This window comes from Procambarus clarkii, chromosome 47, assembly GCF_040958095.1.
Source record: "Procambarus clarkii isolate CNS0578487 chromosome 47, FALCON_Pclarkii_2.0, whole genome shotgun sequence".
In the NCBI taxonomy this organism is placed as follows: domain Eukaryota; kingdom Metazoa; phylum Arthropoda; class Malacostraca; order Decapoda; family Cambaridae; genus Procambarus; species Procambarus clarkii.
Window position 1 is genome coordinate 16892926 of NC_091196.1, and position 22657 is coordinate 16915582.

The 22657-nt window shown below is 48.7% G+C and overlaps 2 protein-coding genes across 3 annotated transcripts in view; one reads left to right on the forward strand and one right to left on the reverse strand.

Moving 5' to 3' along the window:
• Positions 1–7790: 7790 nt before the first annotated feature.
• LOC138350857 (serine-rich adhesin for platelets-like) lies at positions 7791–9969 on the reverse strand. Its single transcript, XM_069302300.1, has 2 exons — positions 9961–9969; positions 7791–9002 (listed from the first exon to the last, which is right to left on the reverse strand). The coding sequence occupies exons 1-2, from the start codon at positions 9967–9969 to the stop codon at positions 7791–7793; spliced, it is 1221 nt and encodes a 406-aa protein (XP_069158401.1).
• A 3407-nt stretch (positions 9970–13376) lies between these two features.
• Hn (phenylalanine hydroxylase) overlaps positions 13377–22657 on the forward strand; it is a 65675-nt gene continuing 56394 nt past the window's right edge. The window contains exon 1 of one of the 2 annotated variants that reach the window (XM_069301977.1): positions 13377–13523. In XM_069301977.1, the coding sequence (XP_069158078.1) occupies positions 13506–13523 (18 nt within the window). In that variant the 5' untranslated portion in view covers positions 13377–13505. The remainder of the gene's footprint in view (positions 13524–22657) is intronic. The other variant, XM_069301978.1, reaches the window with a different exon arrangement.

Below are 22657 nucleotides of genomic sequence, written 5' to 3' on the forward strand. Positions count from 1 at the left end.
AGGGGTGATACAAAAATTGGTAGGTTTATAGATAGAGCTAGTACATACAATGCCTAAAGCCACTATTACGCAAAGCGTTTCGGGCAGGAAAAACACTAAAGACTAAAACTTAATACCAATTGAGATTAAAGTATAAAATGTGTTGAGAAAATAAACAAATAAAAAAAAGGGGAACATGACAGAAAAACAGCACAATTACAATTAGGTCGACAAACAGCGTTGTTTTAAATTAACATACATGGGTTGACAATATAGGGGTAAGGAGGGTTACAGGGAATTTATTAGGTAGTGTTTAGTTTTTATCTTAAACTGGTTGAGAGAGGTACAGTCTTTAACATGGTTGGGAAGGTCATTCCACATTCTGGGTCCCTTGATTTGCAGAGCATTTCTGGTTTGATTAAGTCGTACTCTTGGAATATCAAAACTGTATTTATTTCTGGTGTGGTGCTCATGGGTTCTGTTACAACCTTCAATGAAGCTTTTGAGGTCAGGATTGGCATTACAGTTCAGCGTTTTATATATGTATAATACACATGAGAGAATGTGCAGTGACTTAATGTCTAACATATTCAGAGATTTGAGTAAGGGTACCGAGTGATGTCTGGGGCCAGAGTTGGATATTGTCCTAATAGCAGCTTTGTGTTGAGTAATTAGAGGACGTAAATGATTTTGGGTAGTAGAGCCCCAAGCACAGCGACTTAATTCATTTATATATTTATTTATTTACATATACATTTATTTACATATACAAGAGTTGTTACATTCTTGTCCAGTCACTAGCGCGCATAGCGTTTAGGACAGGTCCTAAATTCTAATTTCCCCCAGAATACGATCGACCCGCCAAATCGTTTAACAACCAGGTCCCCATCCACTGCTATTTGGGCTGTTTATCCTGGGCCAAAAGGAGAAAATGAAAAGCAAGAGAAGAATCCGTGGTTCAACCAGGAATGTAAGGTAGCGAAGCAATTCAGTACAAGAACATGGAGAAACTACAGAAATAACAGAACACCAGAGAGCAGGGAGAGATACCAGAGGGCCAGAAATGAGTACATCAAGAGTGAGGAGGGAAGCAGAGAGACATTATGAAAATGACCTCGCGTGTAAAGCCAAGACCCAACCAAAGCTGCTCCACAGCCACATCAGGAGAAAAACAGCAGTGAAGGAACAAGTGATGAAACTGAGAAAACGGGAGAACAGATACACAGAGAACGATAAAGAGGTGTGTGAAGAACTCTTGTCGAGTTTCCAGGTCTTCACAATAGAACAAGGAGAAGCCCCTGCACTAAATGAGGAGGAGGCAAACCAAGCAACCTTGGAGGATTTTCACCTCACCAGTGATAAGCAGTACCAGTGGCGTAGTGGTAAGACACTCGCCTGGCGTTTCGCGAGCGCCTTGTCCTTAACTGTAGCCTCTGTTTACCCAACTGTAAAATGGGTACCTAGTTGTAAAACGATTTGGCGGGTCGTATTCCAGGGACCATAGGATTAAGGACCTGCCCGGCGGGTCGTATTCCAGGGACCATAGGATTAAGGACCTGCCCGAAACGCTACGCGTGCTAGTGGCTGTACAAGAATGTAACAACTCTTGTAAATAAATATATAAATAAAAAAATGAGGTCGAAAGGAGACTGATGGAACTGAAAGTGACAAAGGCTGTTGGGCCTGACAATCTCTCCGTGGAGACTAAAAGAAGGTGCAGAAGCACTAAGTGTGCCACTCTCTATGGTGTATAACTGGTCACTGGAAACAGGAGACCTTCCGGAAAGATGGAAGACAGCTAATGTAGTCCCAATATACAAAAAGGGTGACAGGCAAGAGGTAAGTCATGTAGGCAAGCAATCATGTTGGAACGCAGGCAAGCACTCAGGCAGGCAAGCAGTCAAGCAAGCAGGCAAGCAGTCATACAATCAGTCAGGGAGGCAGGCAAGCAGTCAGGGGAGGCAGGCAAGCAGGCAGGCAAGCAGTCAGGGAGGCAGGCAAGCAGTCATGCAATCAGTCAGGGAGGCAGGCAGTCAGGCAGGGAGGCAGTCAGTCAGGAAGGGAGGCAGGGAGGCAGGCAAGCAGGCAGGCAGGCAGTCAGGCAGGCAGTCAGGCAGTCAGGCAGGCAGGCAGTCAGGCAGGCAGGCAGGCAGGCAGGCAGGCAGTCAGGCAGGCAGTCAGGCAGGCAGGCAGTCAGGCAGGCAGGCAGGCAGTCAGGCAGTCAGGCAGGCAGTCAGGCAGTCAGGCAGGCAGGCAGTCAGGCAGGCAGGCAGGCAGTCAGGCAGGCAGTCAGGCAGTCAGGCAGGCAGGCAGTCAGGCAGGCAGGCAGTCAGGCAGGCAGGCAGGCAGTCAGGCAGGCAGTCAGGCAGGCAGGCAGGCAGGCAGGCAGGCAGTCAGGCAGGCAGGGAGGCAGTCAGGCAGGCAGGCAGGCAGTCAGGCAGTCAGGCAGGCAGGCAGGCAGTCAGGCAGGCAGGCAGTCAGGCAGGCAGTCAGGCAGGCAGGCAGGCAGTCAGGCAGGCAGGCAGTCAGGCAGGCAGGCAGGCAGGCAGGCAGTCAGGCAGGCAGTCAGTCAGGCAGGCAGGCAGGCAGGCAGTCAGGCAGGCAGGCAGTCAGGCAGGCAGGCAGTCAGGCAGGCAGGCAGTCAGGCAGGCAGTCAGGCAGGCAGTCAGGCAGGCAGTCAGGCAGGCAGGCAGGCAGGCAGTCAGGCAGGCAGGCAGGCAGGCAGGCAGGCAGGCAGGGAGGCAGTCAGGCAGGCAGTCAGGCAGGCAGGCAGGCAGGCAGGCAGGCAGGCAGGCAGGCAGACAGGCAGGCAGTCAGGCAGGCAGGGAGGCAGTCAGGCAGGCAGGCAGGCAGTCAGGCAGGCAGTCAGGCAGGCAGGCAGGCAGTCAGGCAGGCAGTCAGGCAGGCAGGCAGTCAGTCAGGCAGGCAGGCAGGCAGGCAGGGAGGCAGTCAGGCAGGCAGGCAGGCAGGCATTCAGGCAGGCAGGCAGACAGGCAGGCAGGCAGTCAGGCAGGCAGGGAGGCAGTCAGGCAGGCAGGCAGGCAGGCATTCAGGCAGGCAGGCAGGCAGGCAGGCAGGCAGTCAGGCAGGCAGTCAGGCAGGCAGTCAGGCAGGCAGGCAGGCAGGCAGGCAGGCAGGGAGGCAGGCAGGCAGGCAGGCAGGCAGGCAGGCAGGCAGGCAGGCAGGCAGGCAGGCAGGGAGGCAGTCAGGCAGGCAGGCAGGCAGTCAGGCAGTCAGGCAGGCAGGCAGTCAGGGAGGCAGTCAGGCAGGCAGTCAGGCAGGCAGGCAGTCAGGCAGGCAGTCAGGGAGGCAGTCAGGCAGGCAGGCAGGCAGGCAGGCAGGCAGGCAGGCAGGGAGGCAGGCAGGCGGGCAGTCAGGCGGGCAGTCAGGCAGGCAGTCAGGCAGGCAGGCAGTCAGGGAGGCAGGCAGGCAGGCAGGCAGGCAGGCAGGCAGTCAGGGAGGCAGTCAGGGAGGCAGTCAGGCAGGCAGGCAGGCAGGCAGGTAGGGAGGCAGGCAGGCGGGCAGTCAGGCAGGCAGTCAGGCAGGCAGGCAGTCAGGGAGGCAGGCAGGCAGGCAGGCAGGCAAGCAAGCAAACAGCCTCAGGCGCTACTCACTCGTTAGGTCCGGTTATCAGCTCCGTCAACAGCGATGACTTTTATCTTGAAGAGGAACTAGCCAAGCCTCCCTACCACCACTACTATTACCACCACCACCACTACCACCACCACCAACACCATTACTGCCACCAAAACCACTACAACCACACTAAAACTAGAACCACTACTACAATTGCATTACAACTACTACCTCCACCACTACTACCACACTACCACCACCACTACTACCACCACCATTACTACCGCTACAATCACTACCACCACAACCACCATGTTACGGCCACTATGAACCAGTAATGGGGTTCTTGATGTTATAACCTCTTTTATAGTATCCGACCCCAAGTCGGTAGTAAGCCTTCAAGAACTGGCTGTATAGTGCAATAATAGGGGGGGGGAGGGGTAAACAATACTCAATTCCTTTCACTAATATATTCACCTTCACCATTAAAATATATATATATATTATAAATAGATTATTTCTACACTTATGTACAATAGTGTCACTTTCACGCAGGACACAAATACGTTTGCAGTGTTCGTCAACTCCAGTGATTTCGACGTCCCAGTACCTTATCCACTCGTACTGGGCAACACTGGCGAGTTCACCTTCTACGTGGGCCAGTCCACCCATACAGTATCACCATGACTTGTGATCCTGTGGTCCTGGGTTCGATCCCAGGCGCCGGCGAGAAACAATGGGCAATGTTTCTTTCATCCTATGCCCCTGTTACCTAGCAGTAAAATAGGTACCTGGGTGTTAGTCAGCTGTCACGGGCTGTTTCCTGGGGGTGGAGGCCTGGTCGAGGACCGGGCCACGGGGACACTAAAGCCTCGAAATCATCTCAAGATAACCTCAAGAAGATGTCCCTACACCCCACCTTTCGCTCTCCAGATACTCACAGGCAGAGTACTTCAGTAACACGCTGACAAGGGTGTCTCAAACAAACTCATACAGGGGTAGCTAGCCTCTAGCTGGCAGAAGCCTCTAGCAGCTGGCTAGCAGCACTTCACTTAAGGCACATCACTAACTCTTAATAGCCAATCCTGGGTTATGCCGATCTTCACTAACACTGCCTATACCAGCAGCTAACACTGCTTCGATCGACGGCGGCTCACTTAGTCTTCTTTCAGGATCAAGCTAAGAGTCCGTGGACTGCCCAACGTAAACTGCCTTCCTCAGTACAACTGCCTCCACACGTCACTTCTGTGGACATTAAACATCGTTAATGAGATGGACATGATACTGGGGAAACCATGAGGTAACACTCATTTACCGGGGAGTTGACATTATGCTATGTAGCCACAACCTAGATGGCGCTGATCGTGACAGCTATCCACCACAGGTCATCCACAGCGATCTCTCTTCCTAACTAAGGCAGGAAACTGGAGCCATTCATCGCTGCCACGCCACCACCAACAGATGGCGTTGTCCACATAGCGTCCAATACCAGGGGAACTGAGGTGCTGACTCATAGATGGCGCCGAAATCGCCACGCCATACTCCAATGGTGTCGATACCGTAACACACCACCACCACTACCACCACCACCACCATTATCACCACCACTACCACTGCCACCACCACAACCACTACTACCACCACCACTACAACTACCACAACTACCACCACCACGACTACAATCACCACCACTACCCCCACTACTACCACTATTGCTACTTCCACCACCACTACCTCTACTACCATAACTGCCCCTGTCGGAAATTTCCGATACCCAAAGTATTAAATACCGGCATTATATGATAAATACGTTATGCCAATATTGTTTTACCAATTCCTAACACAGCAAGTTCTAACTTGCTGTGTTAGGAATTCCTAACACTTTGTGTTAGGAAATTAAAATTATTGAAAATATTCACGTCCAGCGAAACGCCAAAAGTTTGCTACTGTCGATGGCGGACAGCCACGTCAGCCGGCCGGCAACATGTGTTGACGAATGTTATCCTACTAAACCTAAGCAACATTTTGATTTTATTAACATTTGCTATTTAGATTAGGAACAGATTAGAGTTACCAAAAGGAAGGGCGTATGTCCATTCCCCAGTAAACAAAGTGACTTATTTACTGGCACACACGAGGAAAACACACACGATTCTACACGTTCTCCATCCGATCCCACCAGAGACAGCCGTTATCATCGTGGAGTATTGGGAACATCCGTCGCATTAGACCTCCTAGACTTTGATGCCAGCTGCACACATCACTACAGAGTGTATCCGGTCGGTATATAACTCGATATTAGGTAAAAGTGACCACATAACCAAGATAAGAGATTAACCAACCTGTTATACCGTAGGGGGATTTAGAACACCAGAGTGTAGATCAATTTACAAGTTATTTCTTTAATGGAACTTTATCAGGGAAATATTAGTGTTGCATGAGCTACAGTGTAATTAATTCCACAGAGTGGTGACCAACAACTGGGTCCAGCCGTCTCAGATTTACAGGTTTCACGTGGACGCGAGGCTGCGTCCCACGAGGCCATGGGACTCACCATTCACTTGGTTCACCATCTGGTTCACCAGAGATCCGTCTGACATCTCTTAAATAAAGCAGCTTTAAAGCTAAGCTTCCAGTTTCCATTTAACCCCATCTAGTTAGATCACTAACCCTATGACTGTTATTAATTAGTTATTGTTGAGGTTATAAGTTAATGAATATTATTAAAAGGTTGATGAAGCATTATTGGATTAGCCCGCCATATTGTTGTGTGCACAGGAAGTTTCTAAATGAATATTAATTAAACATACAGTCCAATTAAAGTTAAATAATTTAAATAAACAAATTAAAACCTGGGAATTTCCCACAACCACTGCCAACACTACCACCACCACTACCACCATTACCACCACCATCACCACCACTATCACTACCACCACCACCACCACCACTATCACTATCACCACCACCACCACCACTATCACTATCACCACCACCACCACCACCACCACCATTTCCACCACCACCACTACCACCACCACCACCACCACCATTACCACCACCACCACCATCACCACCACCACCACTATCACTATCACCACCACTATCACTACCACCACCACCACCACCACCACCACCACCACCAACACCACCACCACCACCACCACCACCACTATCACCACCACCACCACCACCACCACCACCACCACCACCACCACCACCAACACCACCACCACCACCACCACCACCACTATCACCACCACCACCACCACCACTATCACCACCACCACCACCACCACCACCACCACCATATAGGACTGAGTTACATACCATACATAACTGAAGTGAGCAATGTGAGTCTGGCCTCATGATGGGTCAATATGTCTCACATCTCTCAAGGTGTCCGGGTCAATAATTAGTGACCTTGGGTCAGATCATTATCTCTCCCCCCCCCCCTCCCCCCTCCCCTTACCAACCATCCGTCGTCAGTGTGGGTCTTACATTTACACATTTACAAATAAATAAGTAAAACCCTCCACCATGTTGGAGGGTTCCTGCACGCTGCCTCCAGCGTGGTGTGTGAGTGGTGAGGCCTCCCTCCCACCTCGTCCTCGGGGGTCGGGGCGCCCCCTGCCTCACCTTGAGGTAGTCCTTCAACACCTTCTACATGCCCCCCCCCCCCCCCCAGGTCAAACTACACACCCTCCTCAAGACGGTGATGATCTTCTGGGTTCCTGTTTACTGCTAAGTGAAAAAGAGGCATTAGGTGATGGGAAACGTGCCCAATCATTTCTGTCCCGCCCCGGGATTCGAACCCGCGATTTCCTGCTGTGAGTCAAGAACGAACCCAGCTACACTACAGAGATCCTGAGCCTTGAGGTTCCCATGTATGGCTGTGTTACCACCAGACTGTACTCACCTAGATGTGCTTGCAGGGGTTGAGTTCTGGCTCTTTGGTCCCGCCTCTCAACTGTCAATCAACTGGTGTACAGGTTCCTGAGCCTACTGGGCTCTATCATATCTACACTTGAAACTGTGTATGGAGTCAGCCTCCACCACATCACTTCCTAATGCATTCCATTTGTCAACCACTCTGACACTAAAAAAGTTCTTTCTAATATCTCTGTGGCTCATTTGGGCACTCAGTTTCCACCTGTGTCTCCAAGTGCGTGTGCCCCTTGTGTTAAATAGCCTGCCTTTATCTACCCTATCAATTCCTCTGAGAATCTTAAAGTCTAAGAATCTGACTGTGTGCTCACAGAGTGGCTCAGAGCAGACTGTGTGCTCACAGAGTGGCTCAGAGCACACTGTGTGCTCACAGAGAGGCTCAGAGCAGACTGTGTGCTCACAGAGTGGCTCAGAGCACACTGTGTGCTCACAGAGAGGCTCAGAGCAGACTGTGTGCTCACAGAGTGGCTCAGAGCAGACTGTGTGCTCACAGAGTGGCTCAGAGCAGACTGTGTGCTCACAGAGTGGCTCAGAGCAGACTGTGTGTTCACAGAGTGGCTCAGAGCAGACTGTGTGCTCACAGAGTGGCTCAGAGCAGACTGTGTGCTCACAGAGTGGCTCAGAGCAGACTGTGTGCTCACAGAGAGGCTCAGAGCAGACTGTGTGCTCACAGAGAGGCTCAGAGCAGACTGTGTGCTCACAGAGAGGCTCAGAGCAGACTGTGTGCTCACAGAGTGGCTCAGAGCAGACTGTGTGCTCACAGAGTGGCTCAGAGTAGACTGTGTGCTCACAGAGTGGCTCAGAGCAGACTGTGTGCTCACAGAGTGGCTCAGAGCAGACTGTGTGCTCACAGAGTGGCTCAGAGCAGAAAGTGTGGTCACAGAGTGGCTCAGAGCAGACTGTGTGCTCACAGAGTGGCTCAGAGCAGACTGTGTGCTCACAGAGAGGCTCAGAGCAGACTGTGTGCTCGCAGAGAGTCTCAGAGCAGACTGTGTGCTCACAGAGAGGCTCAGAGCAGACTGTGTGGTCACAGAGTTGCTCAGAGCAGACTGTGTGCTCACAGAGTGGCTCAGAGCAGACTGTGTGCTCACAGAGTGGCTCAGAGCAGACTGTGTGGTCACAGAGAGGCTCAGAGCAGACTGTGTGGTCACAGAGAGGCTCAGAGCAGACTGTGTGCTCACAGAGTGGCTCAGAGCAGACTGTGTGGTCACAGAGAGGCTCAGAGCAGACTGTGTGTTCACAGAGTGGCTCAGAGCAGACTGTGTGGTCACAGAGAGGCTCAGAGCAGACTGTGTGTTCACAGAGAGGCTCAGAGCAGACTGTGTGGTCACAGAGTGGCTCAGAGCAGACTGTGTGCTCACAGAGAGGCTCAGAGCAGACTGTGTGGTCACAGAGTGGCTCAGGGCAGACTGTGTGCTCACAGAGTGGCTCAGAGCAGACTGTGTGGTCACAGAGTGGCTCAGAGCAGACTGTGTGGTCACAGAGTGGCTCAGAGCAGACTGTGTGGTCACAGAGACGAGAGAGATATCAAATAATATACACCTGGAAGATACTGGAGGGCCAAGTACCAAATCTACACAGTAAAATAACAACGTACTGGAGTGAACGACATGGAAGAAAATGTAGAATAGAACCAGTGAAGAGCAGAAGTGCCATAGGCACAATCAGAGAACACTGTATAAACATCAGAGGTCCGCGGTTGTTCAACGTCCTCCCAGCAAGCATAAGAAATATTGCCGGAACAACCGTGGACATTTTCAAGAGGAAACTAGATTTATTCCTCCAAGGAGTGCCGGACCAACCGGGCTGTGGTGGGTATGTGGGCCTGCGGGCCGCTCCAGGCAACAGCCTGGTGGACCAAACTCTCACAAGTCGAGCCTGGCCTCGGGCCGGGCTTGGGGAGTAGAAGAACTCCCAGAACCCCATCAGCCAGGTATCAACCAGGTACAGAGTGGCTCAGAGCAGACTGTGTGCTCACAGAGAGGCTCAGAGCTGTGTCTGGGGACCACTCATGCTGGGATACAAACAGCAGCACTCTTTACATTATGTACATTACATGTACTCCATCTTGAGCTAACAATGATGTCCCTGCTTTACTGCTTGAAAGAATGCTTGGATGGCTTCAAGGAAGTAGGGTTAAAAGTCTCTTTACCAGTCTCCGTGGTGTAGTGGTAAGACACTCGCCTGGCGTTCCGCGAGCGCTATGTCATGGGTTCGTATCCTGGCCGGGGAGGAGGATTTACTGGGCGCAAATCCTTAACTGAAGCCTCTGTTTAACTCAACAGTAAAATGTGTACTTGGTTGTAACAACGATTCTTCGCGGCGGGGATCGTATTCCAGGGACCTGCCCGTAACGCTACGAGTACTAGTGGCTGTACAAGAATGTAACAGTTGTATATATCTCAAGAAAAAAGTGAAATACTAGGCCGTGAGGGAGATCCTTGTGTGCTTCTGTACCATCAACATTTCTGACAGGAGGAAGCATCTATATTGTTCATGAAATTATTTCTTTTATTTGGCATAAAAATGCTTAGGCTATTTTTAACCCTTCACAGGACAGTTATGGGGGTTCATTGCCACTCACAGGATGGGTATGGTGCACAATACTACTCACAGGATGAGTATGGTGCACAATACTACTCACAGGATGAGTATGGTGCACAATACTACTCACAGGATGGGTATGGTGCACAATACTACTCACAGGATGAGTATGGTGCACAATACCACCAGTCCCCGGGGAGGAAATTCGCTCAGAGTAATGGATTCACGACGACTACGTAATTAGTGTTATTATCTGTTCTCTATGCATGGTTAGGTTAAGGTTACTCTAAGTTAAGATGTGTTTAGGTTAGGTTCCATTACGTTTGGTTACGTTAATATAATGTAATATTGCCCAAAATGTGAAGTATGGAATTCTTCTCATTTTGTATGAACTAGATATAACAGTGAGGAAATGTACTTAGTATTAAACCGTAGAGTCAATTGGGAGGATGGGTTGAATATTTAGATAACTATCCGGGTGGTTTAACTTCTTGGTTTGTTGTTTATGGTAATGAGTTTGATCTGAGGTCTGGCTCATATAATACTACTCACAGGACGGACATGGGGTCCACTACCACCCACATGATAGTGCCCAACCCGTTCTCGCAAATTCGTAAAGTCAATATTGACTTATTAAATAAGTGCATAGGTGACATACTAAACATAATAGATGCCCTTAAAAAGCTTCATAGAAAACACCGACCTTACCTAACCTTGTTAGTATCTTAAGATAAGTATCTTATAGCTTCGTAATTACAATTGTTACTTAACCTATTATAGGTATAGGTTAAGTAATAATTGTAATTACGAAGCAATAAGATGCTTATCTTAACATACTAACAAGGTTAGGTAAGGTCGGTGTTTTCTATGAAGCTTTTTAAGGGTATCTATTATGTTTAGTATATCACCTATGCACGTAGTTAATAAGTCAATATTGACTTTACGAATTTGCGAGAACGGGTTGGATAGGTAGAGAACCCACTACTGGGCACGGGACGGGTATATGGAGTCCAGAATTGGTATATGGTACTAGGCACAGGATGGGTATGGGGTATATCTATAAATATATATGCCCCAAATAGCTAAATAGAACTAAAAATAACATATAAATGTGCGTAAATCACGAAAATTAACTCGTGATGAAAAATGTGACAGTGTCAGACCACGGAGGAAGAATTGAAACAGGAATTTCCTTAAGTACTTTCGTATATTAATACATCTTCAGAAGGAATGATGTATTAATATACATTCCTTCTGAAGATGTATTAATATACGAAAGTACTTTAGGAAATTCCTGTTTCAATTCTTCCTCCGTGGTCTGACACTGTCATAACATGTAAATGTTCCCGTGGCGCAGTGGTAAGACACTCGCCCCGCACTTCGCGAGTGCTTTGGCCTGGGAGGATTGACTGGGCGCCAATCCTTAACTGTAGCCTCTATTCACCCAGCAGTGATTGGGGACCTGGTTGTTAAACGATTTGGCGGGTCGTATTCCGGGGAAAATTAGGATTATGGACCTGCCTGGAACACTATGCGTGCTGGTGGCTTTACAACCATGTAACAACTCTTCTATATATAAATAAAATAAAACAAATGTAAATTCTCTAAATATATGAGGCTTCTTTAAGTACAAATTTAAATATAATAACAACTATATTAAAAGAATGGTGCAATAAATTTGTAATATGCATCATTATATTATAACTTATTATAAAAAATATACATAATAAATTAATCATAATGTATTTTATCAAATAATCGGCTATTTCTTGTTTTTCCCAAGAGTGACGTGGCAGAGGTGTGGCGCCGTCCTGCGCGCTGATTGGTCCAGGCGGCGAGGGCCCGGCCCGCTCCTGCGCTCCCATTGGTCGAGACACAACCTTGCCAGTCACACCACTCCACCGTATCTGTTTTTTTTTTGTTTTTACAAGGAATGTTTTGGGGGGGGGGAATAATTCACCGTATATTATTAGTGGCCTTATAGTGTGCGTTCTTGGCACACATGATATATGCTAGTTGGTATAGTCTTTGATATGACAGGTATATAGCTGCTGGACTTTCACGGGCTCACCATAGCCCGTGCTACTTAGAATATGGTTCCAGGTAGCGAATCTTTAACAACAACAACAAATGCTGTTTTTTTTACATAAGGATGTGAAGTATATCTCTACACCTGTGTATACTAGTCATTGTAAATGTGTATGTTAGCTAACACAGGCGAATCATCTAATCAGTTATGCGGATTGGAGAATTTCCAGGAATACAGATGACAGCACTGAGGATGAGTAGGAGTAATGCGTAGGACAGGGCCCCCGGGGGTCATCCCTGGGCCCTGGGGCCCCCGTGGGAGTCCTGGGCCCCCCGTGGGAGTCCTGGGCCCCCCGGTGGGAGTCCTGGGCCCCCCGTGGGAGTCCTGGGCCCCCCGTGGGAGTTCTGAGCCCCGGTGGGAGTCCTGGGCCCCTCGTGGGAGTCCTGGGCCCCCCGTGGGAGTCCTGGGCCCCCGTGGGAGTCCTGGGCCCCCCGTGGGAGTCCTGGGCCCCTCGTGGGAGTCCTGGGCCCCTCGTGGGAGTCCTGGGCCCCCCGTGGGAGTCCTGGGCCCCCGTGGGAGTCCTGGGCCCCCCGTGGGAGTTCTGGGCCCCCGTGGGAGTCCTGGGCCCCCCGTGGGAGTCCTGGGCCCCCGTGGGAGTCCTGGGCCCCCCGTGAGACTCCTGGGCCCCCCGTGGGAGTCCTGGGCCCCCCGTGGGAGTCCTGGGCCCCTCGTGGGAGTACTGGGCCCCTCGTGGGAGTCCTGGGCCCCTGTGGGAGTCCTGGGACCCTCGTGGGATTCCTGGGCCCCCGTGGGAGTCCTGGGCCCCCCGTGAGACTCCTGGGCCCCCGTGGGAGTCCTGGCCTCCCCGGTGGGAGTCCTGGGCCCCCGTGGGAGTCCTGGGTTCCCGTGGGAGTCCTGGACCCCGGTGGGAGTCCTGGGCCCCTTGTGGGAGTCCTGGGCCCCCCGTGGGAGTCCTGGGCTCCCGTGGGAATCCTGGGCCCCGGTGGGAGTCCTGGGCCCCTTGTGGGAGTCCTGGGCCCCCCGTGGGGGTCCTGGGCCCCCGTGGGGGTCCTGGGCCCCCGTGGGACCTGTAGGTGTCGCAGTCCTGGCCCCAGACGCCCCGGTGGTCCCCCAGGTAAGGTGGCCGCTATACAAGGGAGCGACCATCATAAAGAAGCCAGCAAGCCGGGGAACACTAGGCCGGGGCGGACTGTACTATTTTTGTTTGTAAATATATTGCGCAGTATTGCGCGGATTTACCTCTGAGAGCCAAGGTCACTGTAGCAAGAGATGTGAAGGTGGCTCTTGTTGACACAGGGTGGCTTAGCACCCTCTTCCAGCTAGGTGAGGGAGGCCACGTAAATTGCAGGTCCGGGGCCGAGTATGACCACACCAGTCAGTGCGGCCACCCCAACCACCACCACTCACCATGGACGTCGAATGGCAGGTATAGTCTCGCTCTGTACAGGACCTTGTCCACCAGGGCTTCTCCACGACTGTCTAGGACCGTCTGTGTATCCCCGAGTCTCATTCAGTCCTATAGAGCGTCACCATAATTCTTCTATCATTATTTCCATGAAACAATGATATTTTATTCCCAAAAATCACTCCTATTTGGTATTATATTTCCATACTGCTCTGATGGGTCGTTTAATGCAGGAATGGTCTAGAGTCTAGGCCTTAGGCCCAGCCCGCCCTAAGCCTACCCTTAGGGTCAGGGTACTGTCACTATACTAGCCCAACCGCTCCCTGAAGCCTACCAGCCGTGTGTGTTGCTTGCATTCTGATATAGTTTTCTTTATTATTATTATTTTCTACCACAGACGTGGCCAGACATTTACAATGCTAACCAGCATACATACATTTTCTTCTGTCCTCCATGGACAGGGTGAGAGATGTGTTAAACATATAGTTCAGTGTTTCAGTGAACAATCAACCACAGAAGGTGATTGTAGTGCTTTTAAAATGCTAATCTAACCAACAGACATAAATTACACAGATTTACGTCTGTCCTCCATAAACAATGTTTGATGTGTATTTTTATATTGCGTCATTAATGTGAGTTTACAAAGGTGAAATGCAGTTCTGACCAGCTTCTACATATTCTGTATATAAATACACACACATATATAGATTTCACATATAGCTACACATATCCATATATATATATATATATATATATATATATATATATATATATATATATATATATATATATATACATACACCTATGCCTCTCCTACTATGACAGGGTAAGTTAGCTTCTATAGAAACTAGTGTGATATTAAACACTTAACCACTGAAGGTAATTAAGATGCTTTTACAAGCTCAGGTTATAGGTACATGCATTGTATAACAGATGTATTATATATTGTATAGGTACAACACATTGTATAACAGATATATTATATATTGTATAGGTACAACACATTGTATAACAGATGTATTATATATTGTATAGGTACAACACATTGTATAACAGATATATTATATATTGTATAGGTACAACACATTGTATAACAGATATATTATATATTGTATAGGTACAATACATTGTATAACAGATGTATTACATAGTCACTCTTGGGTACAAGTCCAATATATCATCAAGTGTTCCAGTACTCATATAGTAATTACAGAGTTCAGCATACCTCAGCCCAGGAGGGCGAAAGTCAGTCAGTATGGGACATTCTACAATATAATGTTCAAGAGAGTGTATGTTTTCTCTTTCACAAAGTTGACACATTGTGTACTCGACACTTTCACAAAGTTGACACATGGTGTACTCAACACTTTCACAAAGTTGACACATGGTGTATTGAACACTTTTACAAAGTTGACACATGGTGCATTTTGAACACTTTCACAAAGTTGACACATGGTGCATTTTGAACACTTTCACAAAGTTGACACATGGTGTACTCGACATTTGGGTTTTGAGAAAGCTGCCAGATACGTCTATATCCCAGGCGTATTCTGGCCACTATAACATCACATTGCCGGGTTCTTGTTCTATTAGTCCCATATGTGAATGTCTCCTCACGATATCTATCATAATATTTAATGCTACAACTTTCAGGTCTTTGTGAATTTGTTAGGTCGGTGAGATCTTCATTAGATATTTGTTTAAGTATTCTCTTTGTCACTGCTAATGAAACATCCATATCAGTGTCTACCACTGGTTTTCTACAGGCTGTCTTTGCCAGCATATCAACATTCTGTGGAATATTGTTTACATATATTACAAACAAGGAGGGTCCAAATATAGAGCCCTGTGGGACTCCGCTGGTGACATCTCGCCACTTTGATGTCCCCCCCCCCCCCCTCAGAGTTACTCGGTGTTGCTGTTGCTTTAGATTTAGCTACTGAGAACGAAATGTCCATGTAGCACGGGCTATGGTGAGCCCGAAATTGAGTTTCTCGCGCTTCCTTACACTTTACAAGATAACACTTCTTTCTCTTTCGTTTATAAAAAAAAATACGATATAACAAATATATACAAAGATAAAAATCAAACTACCCAAGTAACGAGAACACATATGATTAACAAGCCTCAACAAACTCAGATATTTCATTGGAAACCCAAGAGTTTGTGTCTCGGCCTAGTGCAGTTAGGAGGAGCGCCACCACCTGGAGGCTGGCGGCCAGCAGGGTAAACATGGAGCCAGCACACGCAGCAGCAGCAGCAGCGGCGCCACCACCTGGAGGCAGGCGGCCAGCAAGGTAAACATGGAGCCAGCACACGCAGCAGCAGCGGCGCCACCACCTGGAGGCTGGCGGCCAGCAGGGTAAACATGGAGCCAGCACACGCAGCAGCAGCAGCAGCGGCGCCACCACCTGGAGGCTGGCGGCCAGCAAGGTAAACATGGAGCCAGCACACGCAGCAGCGGCGCCACCACCTGGAGGCAGGCGTCCAGCAGGGTAAACATGGAGCCAGCACACGCAGCAGCAGCAGCAGCGGCGCCACCACCTGGAGGCTGGCGGCCAGCAAGGTAAACATGGAGCCAGCACACGCAGCAGCAGCAGCAGCGGCGCCACCACCTGGAGGCTGGCGGCCAGCAGGGTAAACATGGAGCCAGCACACGCAGCAGCAGCAGCAGCGGCGCCACCACCTGGAGGCAGGCGTCCAGCAGGGTAAACATGGAGCCAGCACACGCAGCAGCAGCAGCAGCGGCGCCACCACCTGGAGGCTGGCGGCCAGCAAGGTAAACATGGAGCCAGCACACGCAGCAGCAGCAGCAGCGGCGCCACCACCTGGAGGCTGGCGGCCAGCAAGGTAAACATGGAGCCAGCACACGCAGCAGCAGCAGCAGCGGCGCCACCACCTGGAGGCTGGCGGCCAGCAGGGTAAACATGGAGCCAGCACACGCAGCAGCAGCAGCAGCGGCGCCACCACATGGAGGCAGGCGGCCAGCAGGGTAAACATGGAGCCAGCACACGCAGCAGCAGCAGCAGCGGCGCCACCACCTGGAGGCTGGCGGCCAGCTAGGTAAACATGGAGCCAGCACACGCAGCAGCAGCAGCAGCGGCGCCACCACCTGGAGGCAGGCGGCCAGCAGGGTAAACATGGAGCCAGCACACGCAGCAGCAGCAGCAGCGGCGCCACCACCTGGAGGCAGGCGGCCAGCAAGGTAAACATGGAGCCAGCACACGCAGTAGCAGCAGCAGCGGCGCCACCACCTGGAGGCTGGCGGCCAGCTAGGTAAACATGGAGCCAGCACACGCAGCAGCAGCAGCAGCAGCAGCAGCAGCAGCGGCGCCACCACCTGGAGGCAGGCGGCCAGCAAGGTAAACATGGAGCCAGCACACGCAGCAGCAGCAGCAGCGGCGCCACCACCTGGAGGCTGGCGGCCAGCAAGGTAAACATGGAGCCAGCACACGCAGCAGCAGCAGCAGCGGCGCCACCACCTGGAGGCTGGCGGCCAGCAGGGTAAACATGGAGCCAGCACACGCAGCAGCAGCAGCAGCAGCAGCAGCAGCAGCAGCGGCGCCACCACCTGGAGGCAGGCGGCCAGCAAGGTAAACATGGAGCCAGCACACGCAGCAGCAGCAGCAGCGGCGCCACCACCTGGAGGCAGGCGGCCAGCAGGGTAAACATGGAGCCAGCACACGCAGCAGCAGCAGCAGCGGCGCCACCACCTGGAGGCGGGCGGCCAGCAGGGTAAACATGGAGCCAGCACACGCAGCAGCAGCAGCAGCGGCGCCACCACCTGGAGGCTGGCGGCCAGCAAGGTAAACATGGAGCCAGCACACGCAGCAGCAGCAGCAGCGGCGCCACCACCTGGAGGCTGGCGGCCAGCAGGGTAAACATGGAGCCAGCACACGCAGCAGCAGCAGCAGCAGCAGCAGCAGCAGCGGGGCGGCGCCACGACCTGTCCCGCCCAGCGGGTGGCCGCCTCCACTAGTTAAGACCGGCTCGCTGACTCTTAGAGTGTTCTCCGGGAAACTGTTTCCCGCATCTACGCAGCATCGCCCCCTGAGCCTTGCTCATGTGAGGGCTGGTCGCCACACACCCTTCGCTTACCTTCTCGAATTCTCACCCACAAAATCTTAGCCTCCGTCACAACTTTGCAGGCGTCATCCCAACCCGGCCTCCTGATAGCACGTCGCATATTGACGTATAGTCTCCCCTAAGGCCAAAAATGGTCGTACTAGAAACTGGAAGCGGTTCGCGAAATTGACATACTGTCCCGTTTTCTGTTTTGGGTCCTCTGGTAAGACAGGATAAGGGCACTTTAGTACGCCAGTTTTCTGACGTTGGGGCACCTCAGGAGGCCGGGCTGGTCATTATGTACAAGGGCAGGGGAACGGTTTTTATTTTCCTTGTTTTACAACCTACGGGATCACCATAGCCCGTGCTACTTGGAGCTTTTTGTTCCAGGTGGCGAGTGTTAAACAACAACAACAACAACATTTATATACAAGTAAAAGAATAAGTCAATCACAAGCTCCAACAACACACAAGTAAAACAAATGAAACAACCAAAAAGATTATTATCAAAATAGACCAAAGAAAGTCAAACAGTTTTATTTCTTGGGGGTTGGTAACACTGTTGGTAACACTGTTGGTAACACTGTTGGTAACACTGGTGGTAACACTGGTGGTAACACTGTTGGTAATACTGTTGGTAACACTGTTGGTAATACTGTTGGTAACACTGGTGGTAATACTGGTGGTAATACTGGTGGTAATACTGGTGGTAATACTGTTGGTAACACTGGTGGTAATACTGGTGGTAACACTGGTGGTAATACTGGTAATAATACTGGTGGTAACACTGTTGGTAACACTGTTGGTAACACTGTTGGTAACACTGTTGGTAATACTGTTGGTAACACTGGTGGTAACACTGGTGGTAACACTGTTGGTAACACTGGTGGTAACACTATTGGTAATACTGTTGGTAACACTGGTGGTAACACTGTTGGTAATACTGGTGGTAATACTGGTGGTAATACTGTTGGTAATACTGGTGGTAATACAGGTGGTAATACTGGTGGTAATACTGGGGTAATACTGGGGTAATACTGGTGGTAATACTGGGGTAATACTGGGGTAATACTGGGGTAATACTGGTGGTAATACTGGTGGTAATACTGGGGTAATACTGGGGTAATATTGGTGGTAATACTGGGGTAATATTGGTGGTAATACTGGGGTAATACTGGTGGTAATACTGGTGGTAATACTGGGGTAATACTGGGGTAATACTGGTGGTAATACTGGGGGTAATACTGGTGGTAATACTGTTGGTAACACTGTTGGTAATACAGGTGGTAATACTGGGGTAATACTGGTGGTAATACTGGGGTAATACTGGTGGTAATACTGGGGTAATACTGGTGGTAATACTGGTGGTAATACTGGTGGTAACACTGGTGGTAATACTGGGGTAATACTGGTGGTAATACTGGTGGTAACACTGGTGGTAATACTGGTGGTAACACTGTTGGTAATACTGGTGGTAATACTGGGGTAATACTGGTGGTATTACTGGTGGTAACACTGTTGGTAACACTGGTGGTAATACTGGTGGTAATACTGTTGGTAATAGTGTTGATAACACTGGTGGTAATACTGGTGGTAATACTGGTGGTAACACTGGTGGTAATACTGGTGGTAACACTGTTGGTAATACTGTTGGTAACACTGTTGGTAATACTGTTGGTAACACTGGTGGTAATACTGGTGGTAATACTGGTGGTAATACTGGTGGTAACACTGTTGGTAATACTGGTGGTAATACTGGTGGTAATGCTGGTGGTAATACTGGTGGTAATACTGTTGGTAATACTGATGGTAATACTGGTGGTAACACTGGTGGTAATACTGGTGGTAATACTGGTGGTAATACTGGGGTAATACTGGTGGTAATACTGGTGGTAACACTGGTGGTAATACTGTTGGTAACACTGTTGGTAATACTGTTGGTGACACTGGTGGTAACACTGGTGGTAATACTGGTGGTAATACTGGTGGTAACACTGGTGGTAATACTGGTGGTAATACTGGGGTAATACTGTTGGTAATACTGTTGGTAATACTGTTGGTAATACTGTTGGTAACACTGTTGGTAATACTGGGGTAATACTGGTGGTAATACTGGGGTAATACTGGTGGTAATACTGTTGGTAATACTGTTGGTAACACTGTTGGTAACAATGTTGGTAATACTGGTGGTAATAGTGGGGTAATACTGGTGGTAATACTGGGGTAATACTGGTGGTAATACTGGTGGTAATACTGGGGTAATACTGGTGGTAATACTGGTGGTAACACTGTTGGTAATACTGGTGGTAACACTGGTGGTAATACTGGGGTAATACTGGTGGTAATACTGTTGGTAATACTGGTGGTAATACTCTTGGTAATACTGTTGGTAACACTGGTGGTAATACTGGTGGTAATACTGGTGGTAACACTGGTGGTAATACTGTTGGTAATACTGGTGGTAATACTGGGGTAATACTGTTGGTAATACTGGGGTAATACTGTTGGTAATACTGGTGGTAATACTGGTGGTAATACTGGTGGTAATACTGTTGGTAACACTGTTGGTAATACCGGTGGTAATACTGGTGGTAATACTGGTGGTAATACTGGTGGTAATATTGTTGGTAACACTGTTGGTAATACTGGTGGTAATACTGGTGGTAATACTGTTGGTAATACTGTTGGTAATACTGGTGGTAACACTGTTGGTAATACTGGTGGTAATACTGGTGGTAATACTGGTGGTAACACTGTTGGTAATACTGGTGGTAATACTGGTGGTAATACTGGTGGTAATACTGGTGGTAATACTGGTGGTAATTCTATTGGTAATACTGGTGGTAATACTGTTGGTAATACTGGTGGTAATACTGGTGGTAATACTGGTGGTAATACTGGGGTAATACTGGTGGTAATACTGTTGGTAATACTGGTGGTAAAACTGGGGTAATACTGGTGGTAATACTGGTGGTAATACTGGTGGTAAAACTGGGGTAATACTGGTGGTAATACTGGTGGTAATACTGGTGGTAATACTGTTGGTAATACTGGTGGTAATACTGGTGGTAATACTGGGGTAATACTGTTGGTAATACTGTTGGTAATACTGGTGGTAATACTGGTGGTAATACTGGGGTAATACTGGTGGTAATACTGGTGGTAATACTGGGGTAATACTGGGGTAATACTGGTGGTAATACTGCGGTAATACTGGGGTAATACTGGTGGTAATACTGGTGGTAACACTGGTGGTAATACTGTTGATAACACTGTTGGTAATACTGTTGGTAATACTGGTGGTAATACTGGGGTAATACTGGGGTAATACTGGTGGTAATACTGGTGGTAATACTGTTGGTAATGCTGGGGTAATACTGGGGTAATACTGTTGGTAACACTGGTGGTAACACTGGTGGTAACACTGTTGGTAATACTGTTGGTAATACTGGTGGTAATACTGGGGTAATACTGTTGGTAATACTGGGGTAATACTGGGGTAATACTGTTGATAACACTGGTGGTAACACTGGTGGTAATACTGTTGGTAATACTGTTGGTAATACTGTTGGTAATACTGGTGGTAATACTGGTGGTAATACTGTTGGTAATACTGTTGGTAATACTGGTGGTAATACTGGTGGTAATACTGGTGTAATACTGGGGTAATACTGGTGGTAATACTGTTGGTAATACTGGTGGTAATACTGGTGGTAATGCTGTTGGTAATACTGTTGGTAATACTGGTGGTAATACTGGGGTAATACTGGTGGTAATACTGTTGGTAATACTGTTGGTAATACTGGTGGTAATACTGGTGGCAACACTGGTGGTAATACTGGTGGTAATACTGATGGTAATACTGGTGGTAATACTGGTGGTAATACTGGTGGTAATACTGGGGTAATACTGATGGTAATACTGGTGGTAATACCGGTGGTAATACTGATGGTAATACTGGTGGTAATACTGGTGGTAATACTGGGGTAATACTGATGGTAATACTGGTGGTAATACTGGTGGTAATATTGGGGTAATACTGATGGTAATACTGGTGGTAATACTGGTGGTAATACTGGGGTAATACTGATGGTAATATTGGTGGTAATACTGGTGGTAATACTGGGGTAATACTGATGGTAATACTGGTGGTAATACTGGTGGTAATACTGGGGTAATACTGGTGGTAATACTGGTGGTAATACTGGGGTAATACTGATGGTAATACTGGTGGTAATACTGGTGGTAATACTGTTGGTAATACTGGTGGTAATACTGGTGGTAATACTGGTGGTAATACTGGGGTAATACTGATGGTAATACTGGTGGTAATACTGATGGTAATACTGGTGGTAATACTGGTGGTAATACTGGTGGTAATACTGGGGTAATACTGATGGTAATACTTGTGGTAATACTGGTGGTAATACTGGTGGTAATACTGGTGGTAATACTGGGGTAATACTGGTGGTAATACTGGTGGTAATACTGGTGGTAACACTGGTGGTAATACTGGTGGTAATACTGGGGTAATACTGGTGGTAACACTGGGGTAATACTGGTGGTAATACTGGTGGTAATACTGTTGGTAATACTGGTGGTAATACTGGGGTAATACTGGTGGTAATACTGTTGGTAATACTGGGGTAATACTGGTGGTAATACTGATGGTAATACTGGTGGTAATACTGGTGGTAATACTGATGGTAATACTGGGGTAATACTGGTGGTAATACTGATGGTAATACTGGTGGTAATACTGGTGGTAATACTGGTGGTAATACTGGTGGTAATACTGGGGTAATACTGGTGGTAATACTGTTGGTAATACTGTTGGTAATACTGGTGGTAATACTGGTGGTAATACTGGTGGTAATACTGTTGGTAATACTGGTGGTAACACTGGTGGTAATACTGGGGTAATACTGATGGTAATACTGGTGGTAATACTGGTGGTAATACTGGTGGTAATACTGGGGTAATACTGGTGGTAATACTGGTGGTAATACTGGTGGTATTACTGGGGTAATACTGATGGTAATACTGGTGGTAATACTGGTGGTAACACTGTTGGTAATACTGGTGGTAAT